At 36.3% G+C, this 27,558-nt stretch overlaps 2 protein-coding genes across 2 annotated transcripts in view; one reads left to right on the plus strand and one right to left on the minus strand.

Annotated features, from left to right (window-relative positions):
• Positions 1-20,334, minus strand: part of dlgap2a (discs, large homolog-associated protein 2a) — a 156,809-nt gene extending 136,475 nt beyond the window's left edge. The window contains exons 1-2 of the mRNA XM_082143082.1: positions 20,226-20,334; positions 5,762-5,816 (exon numbers count right to left, since the gene is read on the minus strand). Of these exons, the coding sequence (XP_081999208.1) occupies positions 5,762-5,816; positions 20,226-20,243 (73 nt within the window). The 5' untranslated portion in view covers positions 20,244-20,334. The remainder of the gene's footprint in view (positions 1-5,761; positions 5,817-20,225) is intronic.
• Positions 20,335-20,434: 100 nt separating this feature from the next.
• On the plus strand, positions 20,435-27,278 carry erich1 (glutamate rich 1). Its single transcript, XM_082143113.1, has 6 exons — positions 20,435-20,696; positions 20,831-20,956; positions 21,829-21,969; positions 23,289-23,654; positions 24,531-24,722; positions 26,145-27,278. The coding sequence occupies exons 1-6, from the start codon at positions 20,678-20,680 to the stop codon at positions 26,222-26,224; spliced, it is 924 nt and encodes a 307-aa protein (XP_081999239.1). The 5' UTR covers positions 20,435-20,677; the 3' UTR covers positions 26,225-27,278.
• The last annotated feature ends 280 nt before the right edge of the window (positions 27,279-27,558 follow it).

The following is a 27,558-nucleotide window of genomic DNA, read 5'->3' on the forward strand; positions in this document are numbered from 1 at the left end:
CACACTGCATGCGAACCGCGCCCGAGTCCAACTGAACCGTGCTCTGGCCCACCTCTTCCAAGCGGGCCAGGGCCGGTGTTGTGCCGAATTTCGACTCCCTGCCAAATTATTACCCCCCTCGTTGAAGTCAGTACCTGATTGCCTAATCCTAACCCCACCCCTAATCCTAACCCCTCCCCCACAACTAATCTAAAGCTACCAATACTAGGGGGGTAATAATTTGGCGGGGGTAGAAATTCGGCACGACACCGGCTAATCGAGCCGCGCCCGGGCACGGTTCGGAGCACTCACACTAGTCAAACGAACCGCGCTTTGGTGGCCAAACGCACTCGGGCACGGTTCAAACTGGCTAGTGTGAGTACACCCTGAGTGTAAAACGCGAAAGGCGAAGCTTGAATTTCCAGGTATGTCCCTCTTTGGCGAATGTATTTTCAAGATGGAGGCGCAACATGGCTGCCGCCATTCGAGCGACTCGCTCGTATGTATTATAAATGGCAGATTTTACGCTTACGAGAATACTTTATTAGTTGGTGGAAGTAATTACACATGAATGAGCACATATACTTTTGATAGAACAAAGTGTTTTTTGCTAAGAATCAACTTAAAAAGTTACAGAGTGTAGCTTTAAGGGATTATGATTATGGATTACCTTCAATAAGGCTGCGTTTGGATATTCAACCTTAAGTATCGGGGCAGTTCGTGACAATATACACATTTAAAATGTACAATTTTAACTCTTAAAATCTGTAAATCATGCAACTCACATTCGGATAGTAATGACACAAACATATGTTTGTATAGTAGGCTACACACGCATGAATGTCAATGTAGAATGTATAAAAAGGGTTGAAACACACAAGGCTTAAACTTTTTGTCATATGCACCAACTAACCCTTACACTATCAATGAAATAAGTGGCTCTGAAATATATATATGAAGAGTTCAGATGCAAAAGCCTCTAAATGCCATCTGAAATTTTCTTATATAATGATCATTTTTATCAAGCTTGTGTATTTAAGTTCAGTAATTTCACTTATAATACAATTAATAGGTAATCTTCATTGCCATTTAAGGGAAATTATTGAATTTAAATATACAAGCTTGATAAAAATGATCATTCTATAAGAAAATTTCAGATGGCATTTAGAGGCTTTTGCATCTGAACTCTTCATATACACATTTAGTGTATCACATTTATATTTGCTTTCATAAAAGCTTAAGTGGGTGATTTTTAGAAAATTATAAGACGATTTATTTTAATTAAGCCATAGTACCAAACAGCAACATCTACCAACACAAGTATTTGAAAATTGTCTTTAATGCTCTAAATCCAAACTGAATGTCTAAATAAAAAGTCCGTTAAAACAATCACAATATTGCTTCATTTTTTATGTAAATATTCTGTAAATATCCATTTTATCATCCTGCCCTTTGGATGCATTTGAGTGCATTGGGGGGGGGGGGTGACCTTGGCCATTATAAACAGGACAAATTTGTTTCTCTATAGCAATTTTCATTAGCAGGACTCCCACTACATGCTGATGAAACACAAACACTACATACTGATGTCCTAAAATCTGAATGACCATGACATAGAGGGGAGAGGAAGCAAGGGGAGGGTTTTCTCTGTCGACTACAATCTTTATATCAGACAGAAAGAGAAAGAGAGAGAGAGAGAGAGAGAGAGAGAGAGAGAGAGAGAGAGAGAGAGTGCACATAACCCCTACAGGGACTGAAAAAATCGATACAAACACTCTTCTAAGAATGCAAAGCAGGGCCACACAAAAAGTTTTGTAGAACATCAGCAATTCCAAAAAAAAACTTTGCTTATAAACTTTGCACCTCTGCAGACTAATCAAAACATTAGCATATACAAGAAAGTCATTCACAAGAGCAAATGGGAAATTCAGTTTTTTAAAAGGGGTGGTTGATTATGATTTCACTTTTCTAACTTTAGTTAGTGTGTAATGTTTCTGTTTGAGCATAAACAACATCTGCAAAGTTATGATGCTCAAAGTTCAAAGCAAAGGGAGATATTTTCTTTTAAACAAATTGCTTTTTAAGGACTACAACAAACGGCTGGTAGGGACTACACAACATTCCTCCTGGGTAAGTGACATCACTAACCCTAAAATTTACATAAACTCCGCCCCCGGGAACGCAATTTATAGATTATCATGACAGAATATGCTAATCAATGATTGGAAGATAGTTAACTCCACATCAGCTACATAAATATAAACACAAACAAAAAAGTTTTTGAAATTTTCAGGACACAAGCTGTTGAAGCTCCGCCCCCTGTGCTGGGAGCAGCAGCTCATTTGCATTTAAAGGGACAGGCACAAAAACAGTGCATTTTTGCTCACCCTTAAAAAAGGGACCATTTTAACATGCTATATAAAAATATCTGTGGGGTATTGTAAGCTAAAACTTCACATACACACTCTGGGGACATCAGAGACTTATTTTACATCTTGTGAAAAGAGCATTATACTACCCCTTTAACGATAGAAACTCTTTCAATATACACAAGAAATTTAGCTTGACTTCTTCCAAACCACCAACAGTGAAAGCAGTGGAAAGTAATGCTGAAATATTAACATGGTTATTAAGAGCAGAGTATGCCCCACACACACACACACACGGACACACCTTGAATCATTTACTAGTATGAGGGCAAAAGGAGCCGCAGGCGTACAATGTGTTTTAAGAACAAATGAGACAATGATGGGGTCAAACAGCCATGACTAAATAAGTGTTTAAAGCAGGTGTTTTTTCTCTAAGGAAAATGTGGATAAGAAAAAGATAATAAAACAATAAAACAAAAGGAATGTAATAAAATATGAGACAATAGTATATAGATCACTTTTTAAATATTAGTTGCTTCACTTGTTCTCACTAGATTCTCAGTAAGGTCCTAGTGTGTCTTTCTTACACAAGCATTTTAAAATGAAATGTTTGCCTCCGTGAGTACGATGAGGATTTTATGAGCAATGGTCCAAAAGGAAGATGACAGAATATAAGCTATGCTTGGTAAAAGCTTGTAAAAAACACTATATAGCTGTACTATCAATATTTAAGCTATCTGTATTTTTATCAATAAATCTATAATTAAATCAAAACTAGATGAGACATCAATGTGAACTGATACAGAATAGTATATACTATGTACTTACTGTAAATAAAATGTTATAGTACTGTGTGCTTGACGAAAATGTAAGGTATAAGGTGCTCCATAAGCTTTTAGCACAATAAACCCTGCACTGTACACTGGGGAAAAAGAGAGGGGGCTTTGCCTCTTCATTTAAGAAGTCCGCCACACGCCACTGGTGTAAAGTGTTTACGTGTCACTCCTCATGACATGATTCTGTAGCTGACTATCACAGCCACCCGCAGCTGTAGCAGAACCAGAAGAGCCGTGTGGGTGGCTGTTGTTAGCTGTCAGGGAAAAAAAACATTTTCTGCTTTACAGCACATTTAGAACTGAAACTTACTCACTGATTCTTGAACTCATGTTATTTCTGTATTGTTAGCTTATTGCCAGAAGCAAGTGTGTTTTCTTCCTCGTCATCAAAAGCTGCTGCATATAGCCTAAACATCTGCATTTCGCTTCATGTCGCAGAGAAAGACACAGCCAGTGTCTTTGTACTCACAGATGCTGCTTTCTGCCTTACAACAGGTCTATACAAAGCTGAGAGAGAGGAAAAAATCAGTGACACCAATTTGCATAATGAGGGGAAGTTCTGTGGTGGCCACCTTCAATGCCTGGAGTTTGAGATCAGCTCCGAAGCAAAGGCCAAACCTGAAATTTAAAATGTAAATTGGACGATGCCTGTGAATGCTTTAGATGCATTAGGTAAAATGGCTTTCAGATGGATATAACATGATAGTAAACCTATACTGACATGGTCTACATTGTCTCCATAGAAACAGGATGAAACCATGGTCACAGCACTGGTGCAATACCACCAATCCATTCGGACTCTACATCCACTGGGAGTAAAAACCACCAACTTCTAAACTTGGCACAATGGTTTAATAGAAAATGCCTAATGGAGGCAGAACAGTGAATAATTTTATAGGCTTTTATAATGCAAAAACTGAAGGTCTACATGTCATGAATAGTTTTTTTAATCAACACAGCACCTGGCATCTTCTGCAATTATCTAATTAAAACACGCACCTCTGGTTCAGTCTGTAAACTCATTCTGTTGTATTATTACAGGTGCATGGTGAAGGAGGGGCACAAATGCCCCAGCAGAGAAATCCACTTGGTATATTATGTAAAAATTATGAACGCTAGTTTATCAAGCTTTGTTTTGACAAATGCCCTTGCTGTCATAGTCATCTGCACACACAATACAGGAATGCATAATGAGCAAAAGAATATTTCATATTTATCAGGACACGGAGAACAGAGACGGTTATGTGATCATCCGCCATGTGGATTATGATGAGGCTGCACACTCTTTCCCTGGCACTCAAAATTCCACTGCAATAAACCCTACTTATAATCACACACGGTACACTTTAGCTATATATGGGCACATATCATTGACTTCTTATTTTAAATACAACTAATTATAAATGCTACAGACTAACCCACACCCGACTACAACAGAAAACGTTGTACTACACACACTCTTAAAAACACATAAACACACTTACAATCACCCTAAAGACCACTAGATCCCCTCATTACACAAAGGTACACACTTCAAGTAATTTACTAATAATTTTCTTAAACAGTATTTTAGTGCTGTTTTATGTATATTGAAACAAAAAAATAAAATAATCAAATTTATCTGAGAATCCAAATTATTTAAGATCATTTTGAATTAAGTTTCTTTTCTGCAAATTGCAAACAAAAATGGAATAATTTATGTCATTTTGCTTCTCAAGAAAATGTACTTTCATTTTAGTTTCTATATGTTTACTGGATTGTTAGTTTCGATATGTTTACATTTATTGTCTGTATGCCCTGAGGATGGTCGTTTGACCGAAAGCTTGGTGATTAAATTTGCTTAAAGGATTTAAGTGTGCAGACAGTTTATTTTTTGAGATCTATATGTTTACTGGAAAAATGAAGAAGAAAAAAATAGTACACACTTAAAGATCAAAAGTGTACAACAGCATACCACTAAAGGAAAAACATAATGATAACTTTTTAACAATTTATTTTTAATTGTCTATTCACTATAAGATAAACAGCAATGTACAATATAACAAATGCGTTTAGTTTTAGCTTTTAAAGTCCTCCAGTCCTCCTACTGCTTTGTACTGCCAAGTACATTCACAAATGCTGGGCTTAATTATCTAAAATTAGTGTAAATGGTTACAATTAAATGGATGAAACTAAGTGCAAGAAGCAGGTACAATCCAAACACACCGAGTCATCAAATTAGGTCCTTCCCTCCACTAAACCTTTACTCAAAATCAATTTTTGTTCCAGGTTTTGCTCCAAATGTTGATTTTCAAACCCCAAAAGACACTTTTGTGGTCTATTCTGAGCCCTATGTGAAGCTGGATCTACATCAAAAGACCAACACTAGCCGAGTCAGAGTCTTTGGAACAGATGCACAGCGAGTACCTCAGTAAATCTACCTGCACAATCAATCACGTCAAATCTAAAACGTATACAAGCATGTCTAACACACAAACTGGTAGATCAGCATCTAGGTCAACACACCGTTAGCGGAAGGGCCTCTGGCTCTGGGCCTAAACACACCATTGCATTTGAATGACAGGTGTGTGGTTTTACCTGTGTTCCTGTCTGGGAGGATACAGCAGTGTTGTTGCACTATGCTCAGCAGCACCTGTCAGGTGGGGAGAAGGATAGAGGCATCAGGGGAGGAGAGAGAGAAACGTAGAAATGAAAAAAGAAAATTAGAACAAGCATGCATGAAGGCACATGCAGTCTCAACAGCCATTAATTACAGGCAGAAGCTGTCAGGTCTAGAAAGCATTAAGTGGCGGTTTCCCTGCTGTGTGTGTGTGTGTGTGTGTGTGTGTGTGTGTGTGTGTGTGTGTGTGTGTGTGTGTGTGTGTGTGTGTGTGTGTGTGTGTGTGTGTGTGTGTGTGTGTGTGTGTGTGTGTGTGTGTGTGTGTGTGTGTGTGTGTGTGTGTGTGTGTGTGTGTGTGTGTGTGTGTGTGTGTGTGTGTGTGTGTGTGTGTGTGTGTGTGTGTAAGGCAGGAACGACTGTGTGGGTGAAACGTTTTATAACAAGAATCTCTTTACATGGATGTTAGGGAAGAATGAAGCCAAAACAGGAGATTACAACACAAATTTGTTCACTGAGAGAAAACAGAGGCCTCTCTACACACAAAATGCTCCAATTCGACACCCTTGACATGTACATAAGATGAGTGTGTTACAGTAGAGGATTAGGATACAGTAAATTGGGTCTTTACATTCATGCTGACTCAGATGTAACTCGGCCACACTTTTGTTCAGTAATTCCCAGGTAAATCCAGCTTTCTTTCATACTTCCAGGTGTTTCTGGAAGCTCAGATGGTATTTGTATCTCTTCAAGGCCACAATTAAATAGTGCTCAAGTTAGCTGCAAATAACAGTATTCTGTTTAATAATCATCATGTTCAGATGAAGCTTGGAAGTTTTAAAATGAGCAACAGTATTTGATTTTGTTTTTATGATTTTGCTCTCTAAACAGAAACACAGAATGCGACTTTGAAAAGTTTCTAGATCAGATTTTATGTGCAAGTATCCTTCACACTCTGAGCCATTTATGCCGCTCATATTTTATGGTTATGCTGAATTTAACATATAAAACCATAAATCAATCTCCATTTAACAGCATTTCATATCTGCAATCAAGCAGAACAAATTTACCCTCTTAAAGCAGATTGGAATGACGCTGCCATCTAGTGGCTGGGTGGCAATGGCAGGCACTAGACTTTTTATCAGACAGCCTGACACACACTCAGTTCCCATTGAGATACTAGTACAACAATCGCCCGGTTTCATTTCTATAGAGTTTAATTGCTCAATTGGTTAGATACTAAGTGTCTCCGCATTATAAAGTATCATAATCCATTTTCACAATTTAAAAAAAAAAATCATATAAGTTAGAAAATGTTAACTTGCTGACATTAAATTAGCAGCAATCACAACAACAATATTCAACACATCATAAAGAATAGAATAGAATAGAATAGAATAGAATAGAATAGAATAGAATAGTTTTTGGTCATGCTGCGCATTCACACTGCATCTGACGATTCAGGTGCTGCTGGTGCTCAGATGCTCTAACAGTACACAGCACACAAAAGAGTGAGTTAACCAATCAGCTGGAAAATTATCACTTGTGTTGGCAGAGATCAAATCAAGTAGACAGGACTGTTGGGTTTTGTGTTGTTTGAATGTGTGACAGAGATAGTGTGTGATGGAGAGAGAGAAAGAGAATGAAATTAAGTGTGTGCAGTGAGAAAGATGAAAGAAAAGGGAAGAATGTTTGTTTCACAATCCCTCATTCCCGAAATAAATGTCTTCCATCTTACATGAATTGTATTTAGCTCATCAGAGGAAGCTTACAGAAAACGGCTTAACGTTTATGAAATAAGCTAAATGAGGAATCTGATTAGAACAGAGTCAATTCACATACCAATCGGTTGCAGGATATGCAACACACAGTAATCATGGATTTTGAAGTCAGGAGTAAGGGGGGGCTGAATTTGCTATGTTGAGCTGAATCTTAAACATAACCCAGAATTGGGACTTTCTCAGTTCAGTTATTCTGAATTTCTTCATGCCTTCACATTGTATTCAAGAAACACGTGTTCACTCTGATTCTCTGGCCCACTCCAAGAACAACTGCAGTTCTGTTGCCTGTCACTTTAAATGATTGAGCTCTTTTAACAGGTGGATTCTGATTGGCTGCCACTGTTTGTGTTTATTTCTTGGAAATGCACATTTGACAGTAAAGCACTGAGCTTGAGTTGAGATGCAGATAAAATTAAAGGGATACTTCAGGATTTAGCATTAAGCTTTGTATTAGTAGAAAACCTGTAGTATTTTCGAATTACCGTGCTTTCCACCCTCATATCCCCCTGAGATGAGAGATTTATGTCTTTTTTGTCTGGAAAAAATCCTCCGATGACGCAAAAATCGTCATTTTGGACGCTAAGCTAACAGGCTCTTGTTCTGTGGAGAAAGCTGAGTAGTAGGGGTTACCATACTCTTTTTCCTGGACATGTCCAGCCGTTGAGATCGTCCAAAATGTCCGGGATTCGGCTTTTGGTTTCTGCAGTCGCCATTCATTGTTTACATGCACACCTTTTGTTTCAATCGAACTGAATTCATTCCGATTGGTGAATCTGAATGTAGTGTTTACATGAACGCTAAACAAGTGACCGGTTGATGTGCGTTTTAACATTGCTAAGAAAATTCCCGCTCCTCTGTGAGCGATACGAGAACGGCTCATCAGTAATCACGCCACCAGCCTCGCGCTGTTCTCCCGCGGCCCTCAGCCTCGTCCTGCTCGCCACAGTAAACATAATGAATGGCGACTGTAGAATGCAAAAGCCGAATCCCGGACATTTTGGGCGATCTCGAAATCCCAGGCAAAGTCATCATCACGGAGACTTGTTGTTTTCAACTGCGCTCTCTTACCGGTAGGCGTGGCTTGGGAGTGGCCTCCTAGGGCAGCGAAGCAAGTGCATTCTGGGAGTTGTTGTCTTTCATCCACATAAGCTAAAAATACATTTTCTGGCTTTTCTCAGTCTAGAAAGCTCCAAATTCAAAAATAATTTCACATTTCTTCTACAAAAATGACCTATTTTAAATACACATTCATCTTTCCAGAGGTGAAGTATCCCTTTAACTTTTAACTACAACCTAAGTTTTATAGGGAACATTTTTTATATTCTACTCTTATTAAATGAACCATTGTTCTTTTATAGTATAATACTACTGAACTGACCAACAGATTCATTGATTATAAAAAGAGCGCTTTACTTGCTTTCTTTGTAATTCTTCACAATTTGAAGTTTTTGTTTTTCATGAGACTTCTTGACTTTTCTTTCTTCATACTTAAATACAAAGAAACTTTGTAAACTAAACTAAACTAAAACTTAACTTTTACAAAAAATTATTTCTTGATTTGCGATTTTATAACAGGGATTTCATAATATCTAAATATAAATGTGATAGTAAAACATGTAAATATAAATATAAATATATTAGGGAGTGGAAATGGTTAATGAGCCAATAAAGGCTCCTAGTCCTTTATTGGATAAATACCGCCATCTACAATCAAACGTCTTGGCGCTAATAGCCTTGTGGGCAGCACCGACATATAGCGCCGTTGCGTTTTGCGCACCGACATCAAACAAAAATGATAATTCAATAAACTATAACTGTGAGACTTTTTAAAGAAAACAGTCAGCTTAAAATAGCTACAAGTATTAAATATGGTTAAATGTCAAAATAAACTCCAATATCATACACTGGATTTGTGTAGGGTGGGGTAAATTAAGCACAGCCTGCTGTGACATCACAATCATGTTGCATTGTGGTCTATGGATCTGCCTGAAGTGTACATGTTGAGTAGACTTGCTCCCTCTGTCAAAATCGAGGAGTCAAGGGTCAAGTCAAGTCAAGTTTATTTGTATATTTTTTGTATAGCGCTTTTCACAATACAGATTGCATCAAAGCAGCTTCACAGTATTAAATTAAAATAATACAACAAAGTTTGTTTCAAGAGGAATTTATTGATTGATAAAATTAAATTAAATATCCCCAAAATATCCCCAACTGAGCAAGCCAAAGGCAACAGAAGGGTCTGCCATAATAAACTTCCCTCGTCCACAACGAAACTGAACGCACTTCAAAATGGCGGTGGGGATTCACCCAAGGGGAAGTGCTTAGGAAAGTTTGCGAGTGTATGTCTAAAAGTGGAGTTAAACACAGCCTGCAATACACCACTCTGAAATGCAGTTAAACAGAATCTCAGGTGAACTCAAAGAAGACTCAGCTTAACTTCAAAGTTCTAGCTCTCAATCCAAATTCTGCATTCTCTAGACTACATCCTCAGAATGCTAATCAAGCTGTGGAACCTGTGCTTACAATTCAGATGAGCCTTCCGAGAGCGAGGGAGAGAGAACTGAAATTGAAATCAAGAGGGAGAGGAGAGAGAGAGAAATTTCACGCAAGAGCAATTCCAAGGTTCCCCTGCACAGAACAGACATCACAAACCGCATCCTGAACTAAAGCACAATTGTCAATCAAACTCAAAGAAAATCAGAGAGAACTGCTGACCAGTCCTTGCAAAGGGACACACAGGAGCCCTGCTGATATTGACCAACATGGCCTTGCACTGATTTAAATAGGAAAGACTCTTAGCTTTTATAAGTAGTTTAAAATTGTGTACTTTACTTTTACTTGAGTACATTTTAAGTGAGGTAACTACTTTTACTCCACTATTTTCCCTCCATTTGTGGTCATTACATGCTGGTTTTATTTTTATTTTTATGCATCAACGTGATTAGCTATGAAGAGAGCAATCGGTCTTGTGACTCAAGTCAAATCCACAGTAGATGGCACCAGCTGCTGTTAATCATCCCTGCTGTGAAAGGACATCCTTCAGGCATGATGTCAACATTTAATTCTTCCTCTAATTTGAAGAAGCATGTTAAAGTAAATTTAGTTCTAGATGAAATTTGACATTTGCCGCGAGGTTGCGGGTATTGCGTATAATGTTAATAACTCTCCTACAAGTGCCACGTTCATAATGCGGGGAATACCCATTCCCATATATTTACTTGAACATTTCATCTTCACTGCCGCGTCTCTCCCTCGCGATTTTGTAAAATAATGAAAAATAATAAGTGTTGACTGTATAAATTAAATATAGATACATTTTTCTTAAAGATGTGTTTTGTTTGATTAACATTAATGACATCACCTAATGAACGGATCCAATATAATGATACACATCCGATTTCTTTCTCATCTGTTTATGTTCCCTTAAGACATACCCAGCTGTGTTTACGAGAATACTTGCCGAGACGGACAAACACAAAATTATGTTAAAATATCGGTTCAAGCGCAAGAAGACATTGAAGAGAAATCAAATCGGTGTTCGAGTTCTCTTTCACTTAAATCGCTTGTGTAAATTGTCAAGACATGTGCAAATGATTAACTTTCACTCTTTTATAGTTAAACTTAGCAATTAATACGCAAATCACATGCGTGCCGAACCCTGGGGACTGGTCCGTACTGATCACGGATCAACTGCGATCAATAGCAACCCGAATGTTAAAGATATCATTTTTGGTTTTGAGAGAGATTTGAAAGAGAAATAGGTGTAAATGAATATAAAAATCAACTTGTGAGGTGAAAGATCCAAGTGTAGAACAAAACAACCAAAAACAATGAAAATACATTGAAAATTCTCACCAGTCTGACGCATCACTTCCATTAATAAACCTGATTTCAACACCTCAGATAAAAACTGTGATGCATTCATTTCACATCTGAAAACATTCGTTTGAGATTAAGAAAATCTCAGCTAGGCCAAAGATGTTGTTAACTTTATCAAGCTCTCACAGAAACAGCCAAGTAATGAAGAAATGAGGCTGGTGACGTGAGGGTACCTCCGCCGGCATCATACTGCACAAAATTAAATTGACTGTTTTCTTTAGAATTAATGAACCTCCTCTCTTCCCTGAGCTCCCAGAGCACAGGAACTGACACCGAGGAGCTGGCATCCCAGAACTCATTTTTCTGCCCAAACTAAAGTGCACTGTCACGTTCAATGTTCTGCTTAGTCGCCTGTGACGAGGATAAAGTGAAAAGAGTACAAAAAAAGAGAGAAAACTGACTCATAAACCCGAGGGTTTTCCTCTCATCTCAGATAAGATAACACATAGGAGTTCACCCAGCAAATACAAAAAAAAAAGCTAATTAAAACTCATTTAACCATTTGAGACAGTCAGCAGATGTCATTGATGTAATCTATTCTGGACTCTAAGAGTGAGTTTAAGTATTCAATAATAAGAAAAGAAAATAATGTATCTTTTTTTCTAATGTCAATGATCCATTTGTAGCTCAGCGATAAAAAAGTGGTTAAACAGCAGTGGTAGCCTATTTATGGGTCATTATGTCATTATTCTTCGATGCTGCTTACACCAACTGTAAATACTAAAGCACTTACGTGTATGAGGTATGCAATACAAAATGTTAGATAGGTCTGCATGCATATATATTGTGATGTCTGCATGAATCCCCCCTAAATGGGACTTTTCCAGCTGCATGAGAGGTCATTGTGAATGAACCCCTTTCCTAAGCCCCGCCTTAAAAACGTTACTGATCAATCCTACCTCGGTAACTATTGCTGTCCGCTCATTTTTAATTGCAAATCTATGGAGGATCTGTATGTAAAAAACGATATTATGGAAATAATCCAAAAATATGGTAATAATTGTTGCCGGGTCACTATTATCAGAGAAGATATAAGCAGTATGTTATTCTTTTTCCAAATCCTTAAATAAATCATGAAAGTTCATTCTGTGGATTAATAACTCTCTGCCTCATTTCCAAAGAACGTCACTAAAACAACTAGATTTGCTCCAAGATAAATAATGTTATTAGCTTTATGTCATTTCATTACATATTTATTCAGGTCATTGTCGTGTGGAGAAACTAAAGATTATCATAGTAAAATAATATTATCAGCTGTAAACACTTTCAAATGAGGCTTTTCTCTTTTTACTACTGTGTGGAGCATTTGCCTCACAGTCTCCAAAGTCTTTAACCACTTTTACTGCATAATTTAACAAATTCTTCAAGAAAATTGACAGATAAAACGCTTTGCAAAGGCCCCATAAGAATCATACTGAATAATCTTTTTACCACTTTATGCATACAAATTGTACAGTATTTATATGAAGTGTCTAGTGTCACGATCACTGCGGTTTGTGTGCATGTAATCTGAAGAAAAACCCTCAACTGTTGTAACTGACTTGATTTCTCATTCATAAAACAAACATGCATGCATCTGGATACTATCTAATATATCAAACATACAATATATGAAATATATAGTGTGATAGAGAATCCATCTCTACAATAATCATTGCCCTAGCTGACCCTCTTGACACAGGACACCAGCTGGCTCATGGTAGAGAATGTGTGAAATCTCTGTGTAATCAGTGTGTGTACACTTACGGTGTGCTTAATCAGTGTGTATATAATCACTGTGTCTAATCGCAGCTCTCTAAATTACTAAATAGCTCCAACTGTCACAATCAGGAAAAAAAAAACACTCTGCCGCACATGCAGATACTCTCTGTGTGCATGTGTGTGTCTCGGGCTTTCAGAACTCACTTTTTTTTCAGGCACCTCTTAATTCCCAGAGTAATCAGAGGAAGGCGGAGCTCTGAGACAGCAGCACTAATTACAGTGTTTTCTGGAGAAATGTTTCATGCTGTGGCCCTCAAAAAATCCGGAGAGACTAAACAGTTTTAACCTACAGTCAGAGATGATAAGGTGAGAAACCACAAAAAGGGTGAGAAGTTGTAAAGAACTCTTGTGTACTGTTACTGTTTTTAGTTTTCGACTAAGTTTACTGAGACTCCAATCATGTAAATGTAAAAATAATAATAGTAATTTTGAAATTAGCCTGTTTTGCCTTCATACTCTTTTAATAATTATCTTTAATAATTATATAATAATTCAATTTTTTGTTTTATATACTATTATATACTTAAAAAAAAAATATATATATATATATATTATTCTTTTATTGTATTTCAATTTAAAATCTTTAGATTAAGTTGTAATAATTTTGTTAATAGTTTTTTTTTTTTTGTGAATCTATTTAGCTTCAATTTCTTTGCATAATCATTTTTGTACTTCAATTTAAACGTATTTTATTTCATTTAGTGGCCATGGCAACATTTATCATTTTTAAGTTTTCATCTTGTATTTTAGTTTTACTTTATTTCAATTAACAAAAACTATTTATATTAGTTTTAGTTAACAATATAAAAACACTGGTACGCAGATATTATTGAAGCTTTAAATTCTCTGTTTTACCACAAAATAAGCACTTTGTCAGAAATAGGACTGATATCTATTCTAGTAGGGATACATTAATATAAAAATTTTGGGTGAAATCGATAACCTTATCATTTTCATCTTAAGGACGTTTCATCTTAAAAAAAATCTACATAATTCTGTGCAAATAAATGAAACACAAAAAACTAAAATGCTACAAGTAAATTTAGGCATCATAACATTATAAGGTGCAGTGTTAAAATTGGATATTTATTTTGAGATTTGCTAAAGATTACATTCAACGATTACAATTTGCATGCTATTAAATTATTAGCGTTTTAGTGACTGTTGTAGTGTTGTCAAAAATATCGATATTTCGATAAATATCGATACTGAAATATCTGAACGATACCAATACTAATTTCCCGTAGTATCGATACTAGCCGAGCTGTCACTTTCACTTCTCTCCAAAGGCGCGTTGACAAACACCACACACGCACTCGTCTCATTCGCTCTGATTAAATAGCAAAAGTGAAGTAAATGGGGTCGATCACACCTGACGCGTTTTTTTTGCAGTGAGAGGCGCCTGGTTTCAATTGGTTTCCAGCGAGCGTTCTACGCGCTGTTTATGCGCTGCTGCGCCTCGCGGGCCTTCCATTTTAGTGCTGAAAGCTAGTTGCTTGAACGCCCGGAGAGTGCGATGATGGAGGATAAACTTGTGGTGCTCTCGCGGGTTACCAGGAGCTTAACGACTTCACGAACCGTAACTACCACAATGTTAACAGAAAGTAAATAAAGTTAATAAAAGGCTGATTTGACGTTTACTTGACTGACAGGACAGCTGTTTCAGTGGTTGCCTAGCAACATAACAAACGCAGCGCACTGCTCGTTCTGTGTGATGAGTGCGTGTTCGAACCTGAAAAAATGCGTTAGGTGTGATCGGGGCCTAATACAGCAAAGCACCTGAAAGACCGACACCCGGATCTATATAAATAATTTCGAGAGGTTGGTAACTCTTCTCATTTTAACATTTCTGAAACATTAACCAAAATGGCCTTTGTTGTTATGAGTGTGTGTCGTCTCGTTTTTTCACCGTAATTCTTAAATTTAATATAATCTGACTGAGGAATCTTAGACAAGTAAATATTTTAACTGTGGTCAAATGTAAATTAACTTATTTAACTTTATTCAAAAAATTATTATTTAATTCTGCAATTTGCCTTCATTAGCGATTATCATCAATTTGATTACACAGATACTAATTAAACTAAACTGAGCTAGACAATGACATCTCTGAATTCAATAATGAAATGCCTTTAACTGAAAATTGAATGTTTAATCTTATTATTATGCATTACTGACACTCTATCCTCCAATTTGATACTGTTAAGTGCTTTGACACAATCTGTATTGTTAAAAGCACTATATAAATAAAGGTGACTTGACTTCATGTCGATCCAGTGAGCACTGTTTTCGTGTGTGATGCACGTTTGCGTTTAAATCTGTTCATCAAATAACGTTAATGTATTGACCAGCATTTATGCTTTTGAACCAGTGCACTACCTCAGGACATTTTTGTTCATGTAAAATATCCCTCATTGTCATTGTTCATGTTTAGCTTTAAATAAAAAAAAAATACCCCTTAATATTATGGCAGTTTTTTTCTCCGTGGTATCGAAAATGGTATCGAATATCGATATTTTTCAAGGTATCGTATCGAAGTTAGAAATTCTAGTATCGTGACAACACTAGACTGTTGGATGACAAACTATGTAAAAAAAATAAATAATAATAATCTAACATCAACGATTAACTCATATGGTACAAATATATTGAGCATTCATACATTCTGGTAATGTCAATCTAATTCTTCACTGTTAAGTATATTTTTCAAGCTAATGACCTTGGGGTCCCTGCACAGCACGGAAACATATTTCTGACCCTGCCTCATTAATTCATTCCTTTTTTTCATTCATTAATTTTTGTGCCATCCTCTGGTCGTTTCCTGTACTTATCTTGCCATGCAGCAGAGCTTCCACAGAAGCACTAACACATGCCTGCATTATGAATGGGAAAAGTCAAAAAAATAATACTGTAGCTGCCGTTAAGCTGATGACACAAGCACACATGCGAGACACGAAAAGCTTCTTGTGGCTTGATGTCCATGAGTTCTCCTGTCATATCACGCTTTACCAGATATGAGCTAAAAATAAAGGCAATCCATGGAGTGTTTTATTCAAAAGGCTCCAATTCCGAAATATTTATGAGAAAAGAACAACAGAGGAACCTGCATCATCCACAGTAACTAGTAGGGATGCACCAAAATATCTAGTTTAGTGCTCATCATCATTATACAAAAATATCTGTTCGCAGAAAGTTGTGATCGACCAAAAAGTATTAAGCATTTCAAAGAGTCACTTAATAAAAACAGTTTGTTTTATATTATATCCCATATTATAAATCTGTACTGTTTTGTCTTTTTTTCTTTCTTTTAAACAAACACATTAAACTCTATGAGCCATAAAGGATTATACATACATAGTAGAGCTGCACGATTCTGGATAAATTGAGAATCACGATTTTTAGGTTAAAATAAAAATCATGATTCTCCAATGATTATGAATAGAAAACTACACAAAATAACATGTAATTTACTAGCAGATCTGACAAAATGTAAATTGCTGCACTCTATGTAAAAAATATTTTAATAATTTGAATTACTTTTTTATTGGTTTGAATGAATGATTCAATGACTCACTCAGAAGGACTTCACTTGTATTACTGGATGAATCAGCATTTTTGAATGAATCTCTTGAAAGAATGATTCAATGACAAATACATTTTTTAAACAGTCACTTGTCACCACCTACTGGTGAAATTATGTAATTTATGCAATCTTTATTTGAAGCGTCAAGTTACATTCAAAAGGCGATTTACTCTATTTTGTTTCCTATCATAGTATTCAGTGTTTATATCTGAGTCGATTTTATCCCAGTACTGCTGTGATCATTTTAATTATTGTAACAAAAAAATAATGATGTTGTGATTTTATTTGTAAAGCTGTTTGTGAATGATTTTGTTTGTTTCATACCTATACATGACAACTGCTCTCTCTGGGACAGCGGAAGCACCAACGCAGATTTGAATCGCTCTGATCGCAGTCATCGCACTGGTCAAAGGTTTACGCCTTAGCCGAATCGTTGTCATTTACTATAGGAATGAGATCACGATCTTTTAACGATTAATCGTGCAGCTCTATAAATGTTGGACTGACACCTGTACTTTTGAAAGCCTACAGAGAGAAAAAACATACTCTGTGAATTGGAAAACATAACATTATTTGCTTCCAATATCGGACTGAACCTTCTAATTCTGCTGAAAAATAATACAAATACTAATATTAAACTATAGCATAGCAAGTATAACAAAATTCCACACCTGTCTTCAACCTAATCTGAGTCACTGAACTGAATAAATGATTTTTTTTTTTATATTTACAGGTAAAGCAGCTATAAGAAGCTTTAATAAACTCTCAGCATGGGCCACAGAACCCTTCAGATCCACAGTTAAATGTGCTGTCTATCAGCATAAGTGCAAGGTAGAGAAGGTTGATTCTGCCCGTCTGAGTTATTTCTGTAGAGCTGGTGTTTGAAACTGCAAATGAATGCTGCACCCCACACTTACATTGACAGACAGCTGCATCTGGGAAGCTTTGTACTGCATCTGCTGCTGGCTTATGTAATATGTTTAAAATGGGCATCTTAGAGTCATTTTAGAGAACAGCTTAGATAATGGATGCGTATTTTGTCAAATTTGCTCAATCGCAGTCACACACAGACACACATTTGCACTGTGGGATAGAAAGCGCTCTTTCAATCCTTAAGATTTTCAAGCAAAGCTACACAGCCTTATCCCAACAGCATCAATTAACTGGACTGAGGTGTGAATGACATTTTGGGTGACAACAAATGGGATTTTTTCTTATTTGCAACATTGTATTAGGGATGACCTGATATTGAATAATATTATGCCAGATAACCGATAAATGCCCAATAATTTAATTCTACGCTATTTTTTTATAAATAAATGTAAAACATTTTTTTATTATAAACTAAAATGAACTGTTTTAAACGCTACAAGTGAATTTAGGTATCACAACAAAATTACAGTTTTGAAAAGGGATATTCATTTTGAGATGTGCAAAAGATTCTTAGGCCTGGTTTCAGAGACAGTATGGCAAGACAGTTTAACATTTAATCCTTAAAACTTTAAATTGGTACTAGTACTTATTCATTAGTTACTAGTCCTTATTATTAGATACTAGTACCTATTAAATAGATACTAGTTCTTATTCATTAGATACTAGTACTTATTTCAATAGTGTCTTGTAACTATTCTTTTATTACTAGTAACACATTTGAAATTTTTGCCATTGACTTCTATGGGGATCTGTCATTTAGATATCAACTATTCAGTTCTGACTAGTAGTACGTATTTATTAGATACTAGTAGTTATTCATTAGGTACTAGTACTTATTTTTTAGATACTAGTACCGATTACTAGAGACTAGTACTTGTTCATTAGATACTAGTTCCTATTAAATAGATACTAGTACCTATTTATTAGATACTAGCATTTATAGTATTAATACCTTTAAAAAGGTAGGCTATTATTATATTGTTATTATAAAAACGGCCTTCTGCAATTCAGTCCATTTCCTGTGTCATCTCTTTTTGATATGTTGTTAGTTCATCAATATTCAACATATTATTTTCATACTGATTATTTAAATAGTACTAGTATCTATTAAGGTAAGGATATATTTGATCTAAAATGTTACTAGTAAGTAAAAAATAAGCACTAGTTCTATTTTTTCTTAACAAGTTAGGTATAATTAAATACTAGACACTATTGGAATAAGTACTAGTATCTAATAAATAAGAACTATCTAATGAATAAGTAGTATCTTTAAAAAGGTACTAGTACCTAAGGAATAAGCAGTAGTATCTCATGAATAGGCACTAGTATCTAAAAATAAGCACTAGTAGCTAATGAATAAGTACTAGTACTTAATGGAATAGATACTAAAAAATGACTACTATTGCTACTAATAATTAGCGAGTACTAGTAGCATGAAAATAGATATTAGTAGGTTTTAAGGATTAAATGTTAAAACGGCTTGCCATTGAGACGGGTCTTAAATTAAACCAGGATTACGCCTTAGTTTATTTAGGACATTTAAGTAGCTTTTATAAACTTCTCTTAGAAAAAAACATTACTGGTGTGCATCTTGAGACAAAACAAAGGCACTGACATATTTTAAGATAGTACACAGTGCTTCAGTTAAAACAGCTCAAACATGCTATTTAGTCTGGGACTATAGGCTTAAGCTTTGTCTGTGAAACTGGGGGATTGTGTAGCTTTTAAGTGAGTGTTAGATGATTGTAAAGGGAATCTAAAAGCAAAAATAACGCAAATCTGCATGTACAATTAAATACCCAACATAATGTTATTCTAATAAATTACACAGAAAATCTCTAATATCACTCATTAATCAATATAGTGATAGAATATCTTTAGTGTATCTATTTACAATTTAATATCTTCCCAACATTAAGAAAGGGGATGTCCCACTGTCACCCCGAATATTTAAATTAGTGGTAGATCAATGTAGGCCTAATTGTTTTAATTACCAATTCTTAAAAAGTTTACATTTATAAGTTAATGTAACCTAATATTGGGTGACTATAAAATGCATATCAGTGAATGTTTACATATCAGTCTGAACTAGCAAAATGTTCTTTGAGGTAGACATATTCAAGCTTACGTTCATAATAAGATGGATAATTAGCAATTCTGAAAATTGCACTCCAGTTGACCCACACCCAGTTAGGCTACACAGAAACGGGAAGTTATTTACAAGTCAATATCAATGTTCAAGAATGAACGATCTGAGCAAACTTGGGCGGAATAAAAATAAAATAAAATAACATGATAAATTAAATTGATAATAAAACCTAAATAAGCAAAATATTTGTTGAATCCGACAGGTGAAAATGTCACGCCTTCTCTCGTCAGGTAAGTGATGTAATGCTGAGCTCTGCATCCCGCGCGCCGCCGCACACAAGCTCGTTAGAGTAGAGTGGACTTTTTTGTTTTCTTCTCCACCTTTCAAAAAAACAAGCATGCAGAAATTGCTCAACGTACCTTCTTCCACGCTGACATTCTAGGTATTCGTTGAGCTTGCGGCTACATGGTGAGGATGCAGCGAAGTTTTGAGAGTGCATGTGCTTAGCAGTCGCTCACCGCCCCGCGGGTGCAGATGCGGCGGTCCCCTGGAGGTGATGTAGCGCTTGTCCACGCCGCTGGATGGCGCAGTTCAGGACGCTGCACGTTCAGGCGCCATCATGATGAGGTCGGAAATACGACAATACAGGGGAAGAACCTGACGGTACTTTCTTTACATTATTATGACATATGTGTGCGATTTTACATATCTTTTTTTATATTCCCTTCATGTTAAATCCTGGATTCTTATTAAATGTGTAAAATAGACGGTTGACCACTGTTTACACCTATCACGTATCAGAAAAGTGTAATGGAGTGTAATTTTGTTTACGATTGAGGAAAAAAGGTCTTCATGATTCTCAGCCGCTGATATGTCTGTCAGAAAAGAAGGTAAGAAGAGAGCATTGAATAAAAGTGTATGACAGTGCCCACGTGCTACAGAACTTGTGCTCTGCACGTGTTTTTATTGTTGACATATTGTGTTGACACACAAGAACACAACGTTTGTGTGTGTTGTGTGTTAGTTTTCCAGTCCAAGGTCCTGCAAAGATTGTATCCTGCATCCCAAGAGCAGAGTGTGCTGCAACCTGTTTCCCAGGAGCAGAGCATACCAGTGGAAAGTCCTCAGTACATCCCACCCAAAAAATCAGGTTGGAGTTTGCTTTATGCTTAAGTCCTTAAACTTTTATGTTGCCCCTTTTATGCTATTTTAAAGGTACCTAGTTTTGTTTTGGAGGTCTCCTACAATAGGTTTACATGCATCTAAGGACAAGAAAGAAAAAAAAACGTTAATTTCTCAAAAAAAAAATTGCTACATCACCTCTTTTATCACAGTGCCTGAGATGGAATGATAGATAAATCTATCTTTCTAAGCCACTCCTTTCCGAGAGCCAACTCTGCTCTGATTGGTCAGATGGCCCTGTTTGTTGTGATTGGTCTACCACTTAAAGCGCATGGCGGAAACAAAAGGCCTACTACTATATCAGAATTTCAACTCCGGAGGCTTCATTAGCACTTGTATACAGTAACAGTAACAATGGCAATGGTGTACCATATCTATTTGAGCTTGAGTCCTCATCCTTGGAACTGCATGCAAAGTGGATTTGCTTTTGCAGTGTCTTCGCGACATGTCGACAACATGAACCAAACTCTTCCAGGCCTCAGCTACAACTGCAGTGTTGTGTTTGAAGGCTTTAAGTAGACATTGTTGATCGACAGCCAATGATGACGATAGGCAGTTTTTGTAAATTTGTTACAAACCTACATAGGTTTGTGCAGGAAATAAGACTGGAATTACTGACGACTTGTTTCAGGCAGTTCAGAATCGGTTCTTTCTTTTGGGAGACAATATTTCCATTTCTTGTGCACTTTAGTCTTTGAAAATTTGCAGACATTTTACATTTACAAATAGCTATATATAATATAAAACACTACATGGAAGGTAATATCCGAAAAAGCATAATAGGAGAACTAACAGGGGACTTGACTGCTATTTCGCCCTTTCTTTCTCTCCCTTTCTTAGGTAATGAGAAAAGTACAGCTGTACCAGGAAAAAAGCTCTACACTGTACTTCCTCCTCCTCAAGGCTACCTGATCACTAGCGGGGATGATCCTGTCACACTCTCCAATCCAGATTCCATTGACTCTGAGAATAGCCCAGTCGGTGAGTTGGTGATAACCATGTTCATTCTGATTAATGACACACCTCTTAGGTTAAGACCACCATCTCTTTAACCTTTTATTTGATTTCTCTTTCAGTCACACATTCCAGTATGAAATGGATATCACTAGTTGCTGTGAAGTGATCCTAGTAATCCCTGTAAATAATTATTAGTCACTGCAGATTATATTAGCCAGTCTGCAGCTGTATCTTGATATCCTGATTGATATTTTACTTTTGAATTATTTAGACTAATCAATTGTGTTTTTTAAATATTGGGTGATTTTTCTGTTTATTTTAATTTGCAACTCCTGTTGTGGATCCAAATGATCAAATCGTTTGATTCAGTGGGGCAAAGACCAAAGACCTCCTCTATATGAAGTGACATTGTTGCATCTTTTATTACACATTACTCATCCACCATCATGAGTCTTTTAGTCCAGGTGTCATATTTGTGATTTGGCTTAGTGTGCATGTTATTCTTCTTTCCTCTTTCACTAAAAAGCTCTGTATATTTCTTCCTCCTACTGTCTTTTTGTTGCTATTGATCTGAATAGACCTCAATAGACCTGCAGAGCAGCAATAACTTCGTTCACAAGCTCTCTCTCTCACACACACACTTACTCATACTGTCCATGTTATTGAGGCCTTTCCTCATCCCTCCTTTATTGCAAACCGGTCTCATTGTATGAGCTGTATGCTGATGAGCTGAATCTTTGCTTCCTGCGGTGTGTCACTCAGATGTGCGGTCAGTTTCTCTGCTCTGAATACAGATGAAAAAAATCAATAGCTCAGCACAACTCAGTGTGTTTGTATAGTCCTAAGGAGCTTGAAGAGCCTGCAGAAAACTCCTGAAAGGGCAAAGGTGTGTGTGTGTGTGTGTGTGTGTGTGTGTGTGTGTGTGTGTGTGTGTGTGTGTGTGTGTGTGTGTGTGTGTGTGTGTGTGTGTGTGTGTGTGTGTGTGTGTGTGTGTGTGTGTGTGTGTGTGTGTGTGTGTGTGTGTGTGTGTGTGTGTGTGTGTGCGCGCGCTATCCACTCTGGTAATTGCCTCTTATACAGCATGAGCACATTTTTTTTGTAGGATGCTTTTTATTTGAAAGAGTCTACCAAGAGCATAAATGTAATGAGGCTGTAACTGATGTCATTCAGTTGTTATTGTGTATTTATTTAAATCCGTTCATGACAAATCAGTCACATTAAACCTCTTTTTCCAGAAAATGGAGCCCGATGCTTGTCGAATTTAAAACCCCTTTGTAATAATTCTAATACTGTGAGAAAGTCCATAATCCTCCTCACCAATGAGCCATTTTTGGATCTTTCAGATGCAGATGACCATGAGTTACATAAGAAGAGGAAAAGGAGGAGAAAGAAAAAAGTGTCTCCCATTACTTCAACCAAGGTATCCACCCCTCCAGCAGAGGGTGCTGTACAGGGCCAGATAGATGCTGTACATCCCAGCGATGAAGGGGACGCTGGAAGATCATTGAGCATAGAGCGGCTCAGCAAGAACAGAAAGAGGAAGATGAAGAAGAAACGGCACAAAGAGAAACTCATCGCTCTTGGACTGGTGCCTCATGTGAGAGCTGTTGAGTTCACATACGCACAGAGTGGACATGGAAATTCAGAGGAGGTGCTCGACTTCCTTCGTACCACACAGGAGATCTACCTGTCTGATCGCAAGTCCTCTGGTATAGTATTTTACTAGAGCATCACTTTTTTCTATGTTGAGGACAAATAAACACTACCGTTCCAAATTTTGGGGTTGGTAAGATTCTATGTTTTTAAAAGAAGTCTTTGACGTTCACCAAGGTTGCATTTATTTGATCAAAAGTTCAAAAGAACACAATTTTTTCTGAAATGGAAAGCTTTTGTAACATACACTTCCATTCAAAAGTTTGGGATCAGTTATATATATATATATATATATATATATATATATATATATATTATTGTTTTTTTTTTTTTTTACTTTTATAATACTTTTATTCAACAAAGAAGCATTAAATTGATCAAAAGAGACAGTAAAGACATTTATAATGTTACAAAAGCTTTCTATATCAGATAAATGCTGTTCTTTTGAACTTTCTATTCATCAAAGAATTTTGAAGAAAATGTACACAACTGTTTTCAACATTGATAATATGAATAAATGTTTATTGAGCTGCAAATCAGCATATTAGAATTATTTAGAAAGAATGAAGGATCATGTGAAACTGAAGACTGAAAATTCAGCTTTGCCATCGCAGAAATAGATTCCATTTTAAAATATATTCAAGTAGAAAACATGATTTTAAATTAAAAATAAAGTAAAAGTATTTCACAATATTACTGTTTTTGCTGTATTTTGGATCAAACAAATGCAGCCTTGGCGAGCAGAAGACACTTCTTTTAAAAACATAAAAAATCTTACCAATCCGAAACTTTTGATACAGTGTGTGTGTGTGTGTGTGTGTGTGTGTGTGTGTGTGTGTGTGTGTGTGTGTGTGTGTGTGTGTGTGTGTGTGTGTGTGTGTGTGTGTAAAAGTATTGAGATTAACATAATGTATTGCTACTCTTCTTTTCAGGCTCCTGTGTAGAAAGTGGACCTGCTCTCTCCCTCACTCCAGCTGAGACTCTGTTCTCTCGTCTGTCTGGTAGGACGCTGCCCCCTGCTGAGATATCCAGGCTGTGTGGACTCAGGACTCTATTGGTGAATAATGAAGAGCAGTTAAAATCACAGCTGCAAGAATTCAGGGACACAAGTATATTGCCTGCAGGTGAGTGAGGGCGCTTGGACCTCCCATGTCTGAACATCAAGCATGTGTGTTTTTGTTTTATAGTAATAGTTGCAAACAATAGAATATTGATTTCACTGCCAAAAGACTAAAAATGCCCACAAATACACAAGCTACTATCATGCAAAAGTTTGGGGTCACTAATAAATATAAATAATTTATTTATTTATTTATTTATTTTTATAAAAAAGAAAATTTGTTTTAAAGTAATTAAAAAGTGACAGTAAAAACATTTACATTGGTGAAAAAAATAATATTAAAAAAAATACATCAAAGTATGTATCATGTTTCCACAAAAGTATTAAGCGGCACAACTGTTTTCTACATTGATGATGATAATAATAAATAAATAAATATTCTTGAGCCCCAAATCAGCATATTAGAATAATTCAAGAAGGATCATGTGACACTGAAGATTGGAGGGATGGCATCAGAGGAATAAATTACATTTTAAAATATAGACGACACTTATTTTTAAATAGTATTTCACAGTAATACTTTTTTTTTATTTTTTATTTTTTTTATCAAATGAATGCAGACCTCAATATTTTGAATGGTAGATGTATATATTTTTTTTATATATATATATTATTTTTTTTTTTGTCTTTTATTTGCATGACTTTAACGGGATGCCACTCACTTTAAGAAGGTCATGTGACGATAACTTAGCATACTACTGTTTCAAATGTTTATTGTTAAATAATGCTTTTCACTATGCAGCTTACAATGTATATTGTGCAACAGTCAGTAAGTTAGATTCTCAACATACTATGTCAAAGTATCGATCAAGAAAAATCTGCAGCATACAAAGTGCTTTCTAGCAAACTTTTGGCTTTATATGCATTAAAAAACAATAACAATTTTGTGTGTTTACATTGAATGTGCCCATAGTGTTTTTTTTAGCCTTACTTTTCACGTATGTGTGTTTGTGGAGTCAGATTAGACCTTAATAAGATGATCAGTGTTTTACTAAGGAGCTACAAGCACCCACCGGATTCACGACATTCCGCACACTGACTCCTGAACATAGCCTCTATCTCCACAACAGCCACGGGAGACATAAAAATGTTTTTCCCCCATACACCATTATTTCCACCAGTAATTGCAGCAAGCCATTAATGTTACTCTGCAGATATGTGTTTTCCCTCAGATGTCATAATAACAAAAAATGTTATGGGAATCTAGGTCCAATAGTGCATTTCAATAAAGCGGTACTTTTTATTTTTATTTAGCCCTTATTTGACCAGGTTGGTCCTGTTGTGATTTTAATCTCTGGCCAAAATATCAGCCAAATCCAGACAGTAGTAAACATAAATTCATGGTACCTAAGCAAACAACATAAGAACACACATAAATATGGGCAAATGTTACATTTAAATGATCTTTCTCTTTCTCGTTTTACAGATGAGGTTTCAGTGGTGTGTGCTCTTATTGAGTATTGGCTTACAGAGATTCTGCCCATACAGAGAGAGCAGAAGACATGACGTCCCCAGATTCAGATCCTAAGAGGAAAGCGACTGTGAATAACCAGCAGGTCTCTGATTGTAATATCTCATAATATCTCATCAGTCATGCTGTTTTATAGTCAAGGAATTCAAGAAACTCAGGATCAAATTGCAGCAGCAACAATTTGCATACCTTTTAAAGACCCAGCATGATATATTCTAGTTTATTTTGCCTTCACAATAATAATTACTTATGAAAAAGATTTTTTACACATTTTCTGCTGCTAATTTTTTTTATCATAGGACACAAATACACTCTCACAGCTGTTCCAGAAAGTATGTTTCAGCTATCCAAACACTAGAGTATTATTATTGACCTGGATCACCGGTCTTCCACAGCTCATTATGAGTACTCCGTGGTTTAGCGTCTTAGCAGCTAATTACCTTAACATCAGAACGTCAGCAGCCCCTCACTGATCTCAGAGACTGTTTAGATCATGACATTTAAGCTTTTACTCACTAGACTGCTCATTTCCCCAAAACAAAGCCTCATTTAGGTTGTTTTTTTTACATTGTAATGAGCTACTTTGGGGCATCAATGTGACAAGCCACTGTGACTATCAGTGTGACTAGAAAAATGTCTTAGTGCAGCTATAAAGATATTAAAGTTTTATTTCAATTCACGAGATAAACAAATGTGTCCTTGTTTCCATTGATTGTTTGATATACCTTACCTGCATTAAGTGCAGTGCACGACATACAAAGATCCATTGATACGGATACAATGGCTTATCCATGACGTCAAGGAAGAATGACTTTAACTAAACAAGCATCTCTAGACAGCCATGTGTGTGTTTGTGCTAATCTGAGATACTCAAGGCAACCCACAGCATGGGGTTTGATGCCATTATAGGATCACATGGATCTGGGTTGTTGCAGACAGAGAATACGTTTTTTTATTTTTTTATTGCTTCCCATTAGGTTACAATGTTTAGAAATAATAACCCTTCTATATCTCTGAGAAATGTTTTCTTACGCCAGCTGGAATATTAGGCGGACGACACAGCAGGTGTGATGGTGAAATTGTAGCAGCTGAAAAGAACAAAATATCATCTTGTTTTAGCACTAAGCGCAGCATATCATCACATTAAATGCTCACTGCAGCTTTAATATCGCAGTTTATTGATTTACGGTTTATAGATCATATCCACTCAAAAGATGAGAGGCAATCCTGCAAAGAGGTGGAGCAAATATCTGCCAGTCATAAATGCTCGGAAAAGCAATTTAATTTAAACATACTAAATGATCTGCCACTGACTGAGGTCTGTTTGTTTAACAGGTTCTCATAAAGAACAAGATTTGTCGGTCCCCAG

Source organism: Leuciscus leuciscus (assembly GCF_965113295.1).
Source record: "Leuciscus leuciscus genome assembly, chromosome: 17".
NCBI classification, from domain to species: Eukaryota; Metazoa; Chordata; class Actinopteri; order Cypriniformes; family Leuciscidae; genus Leuciscus; species Leuciscus leuciscus.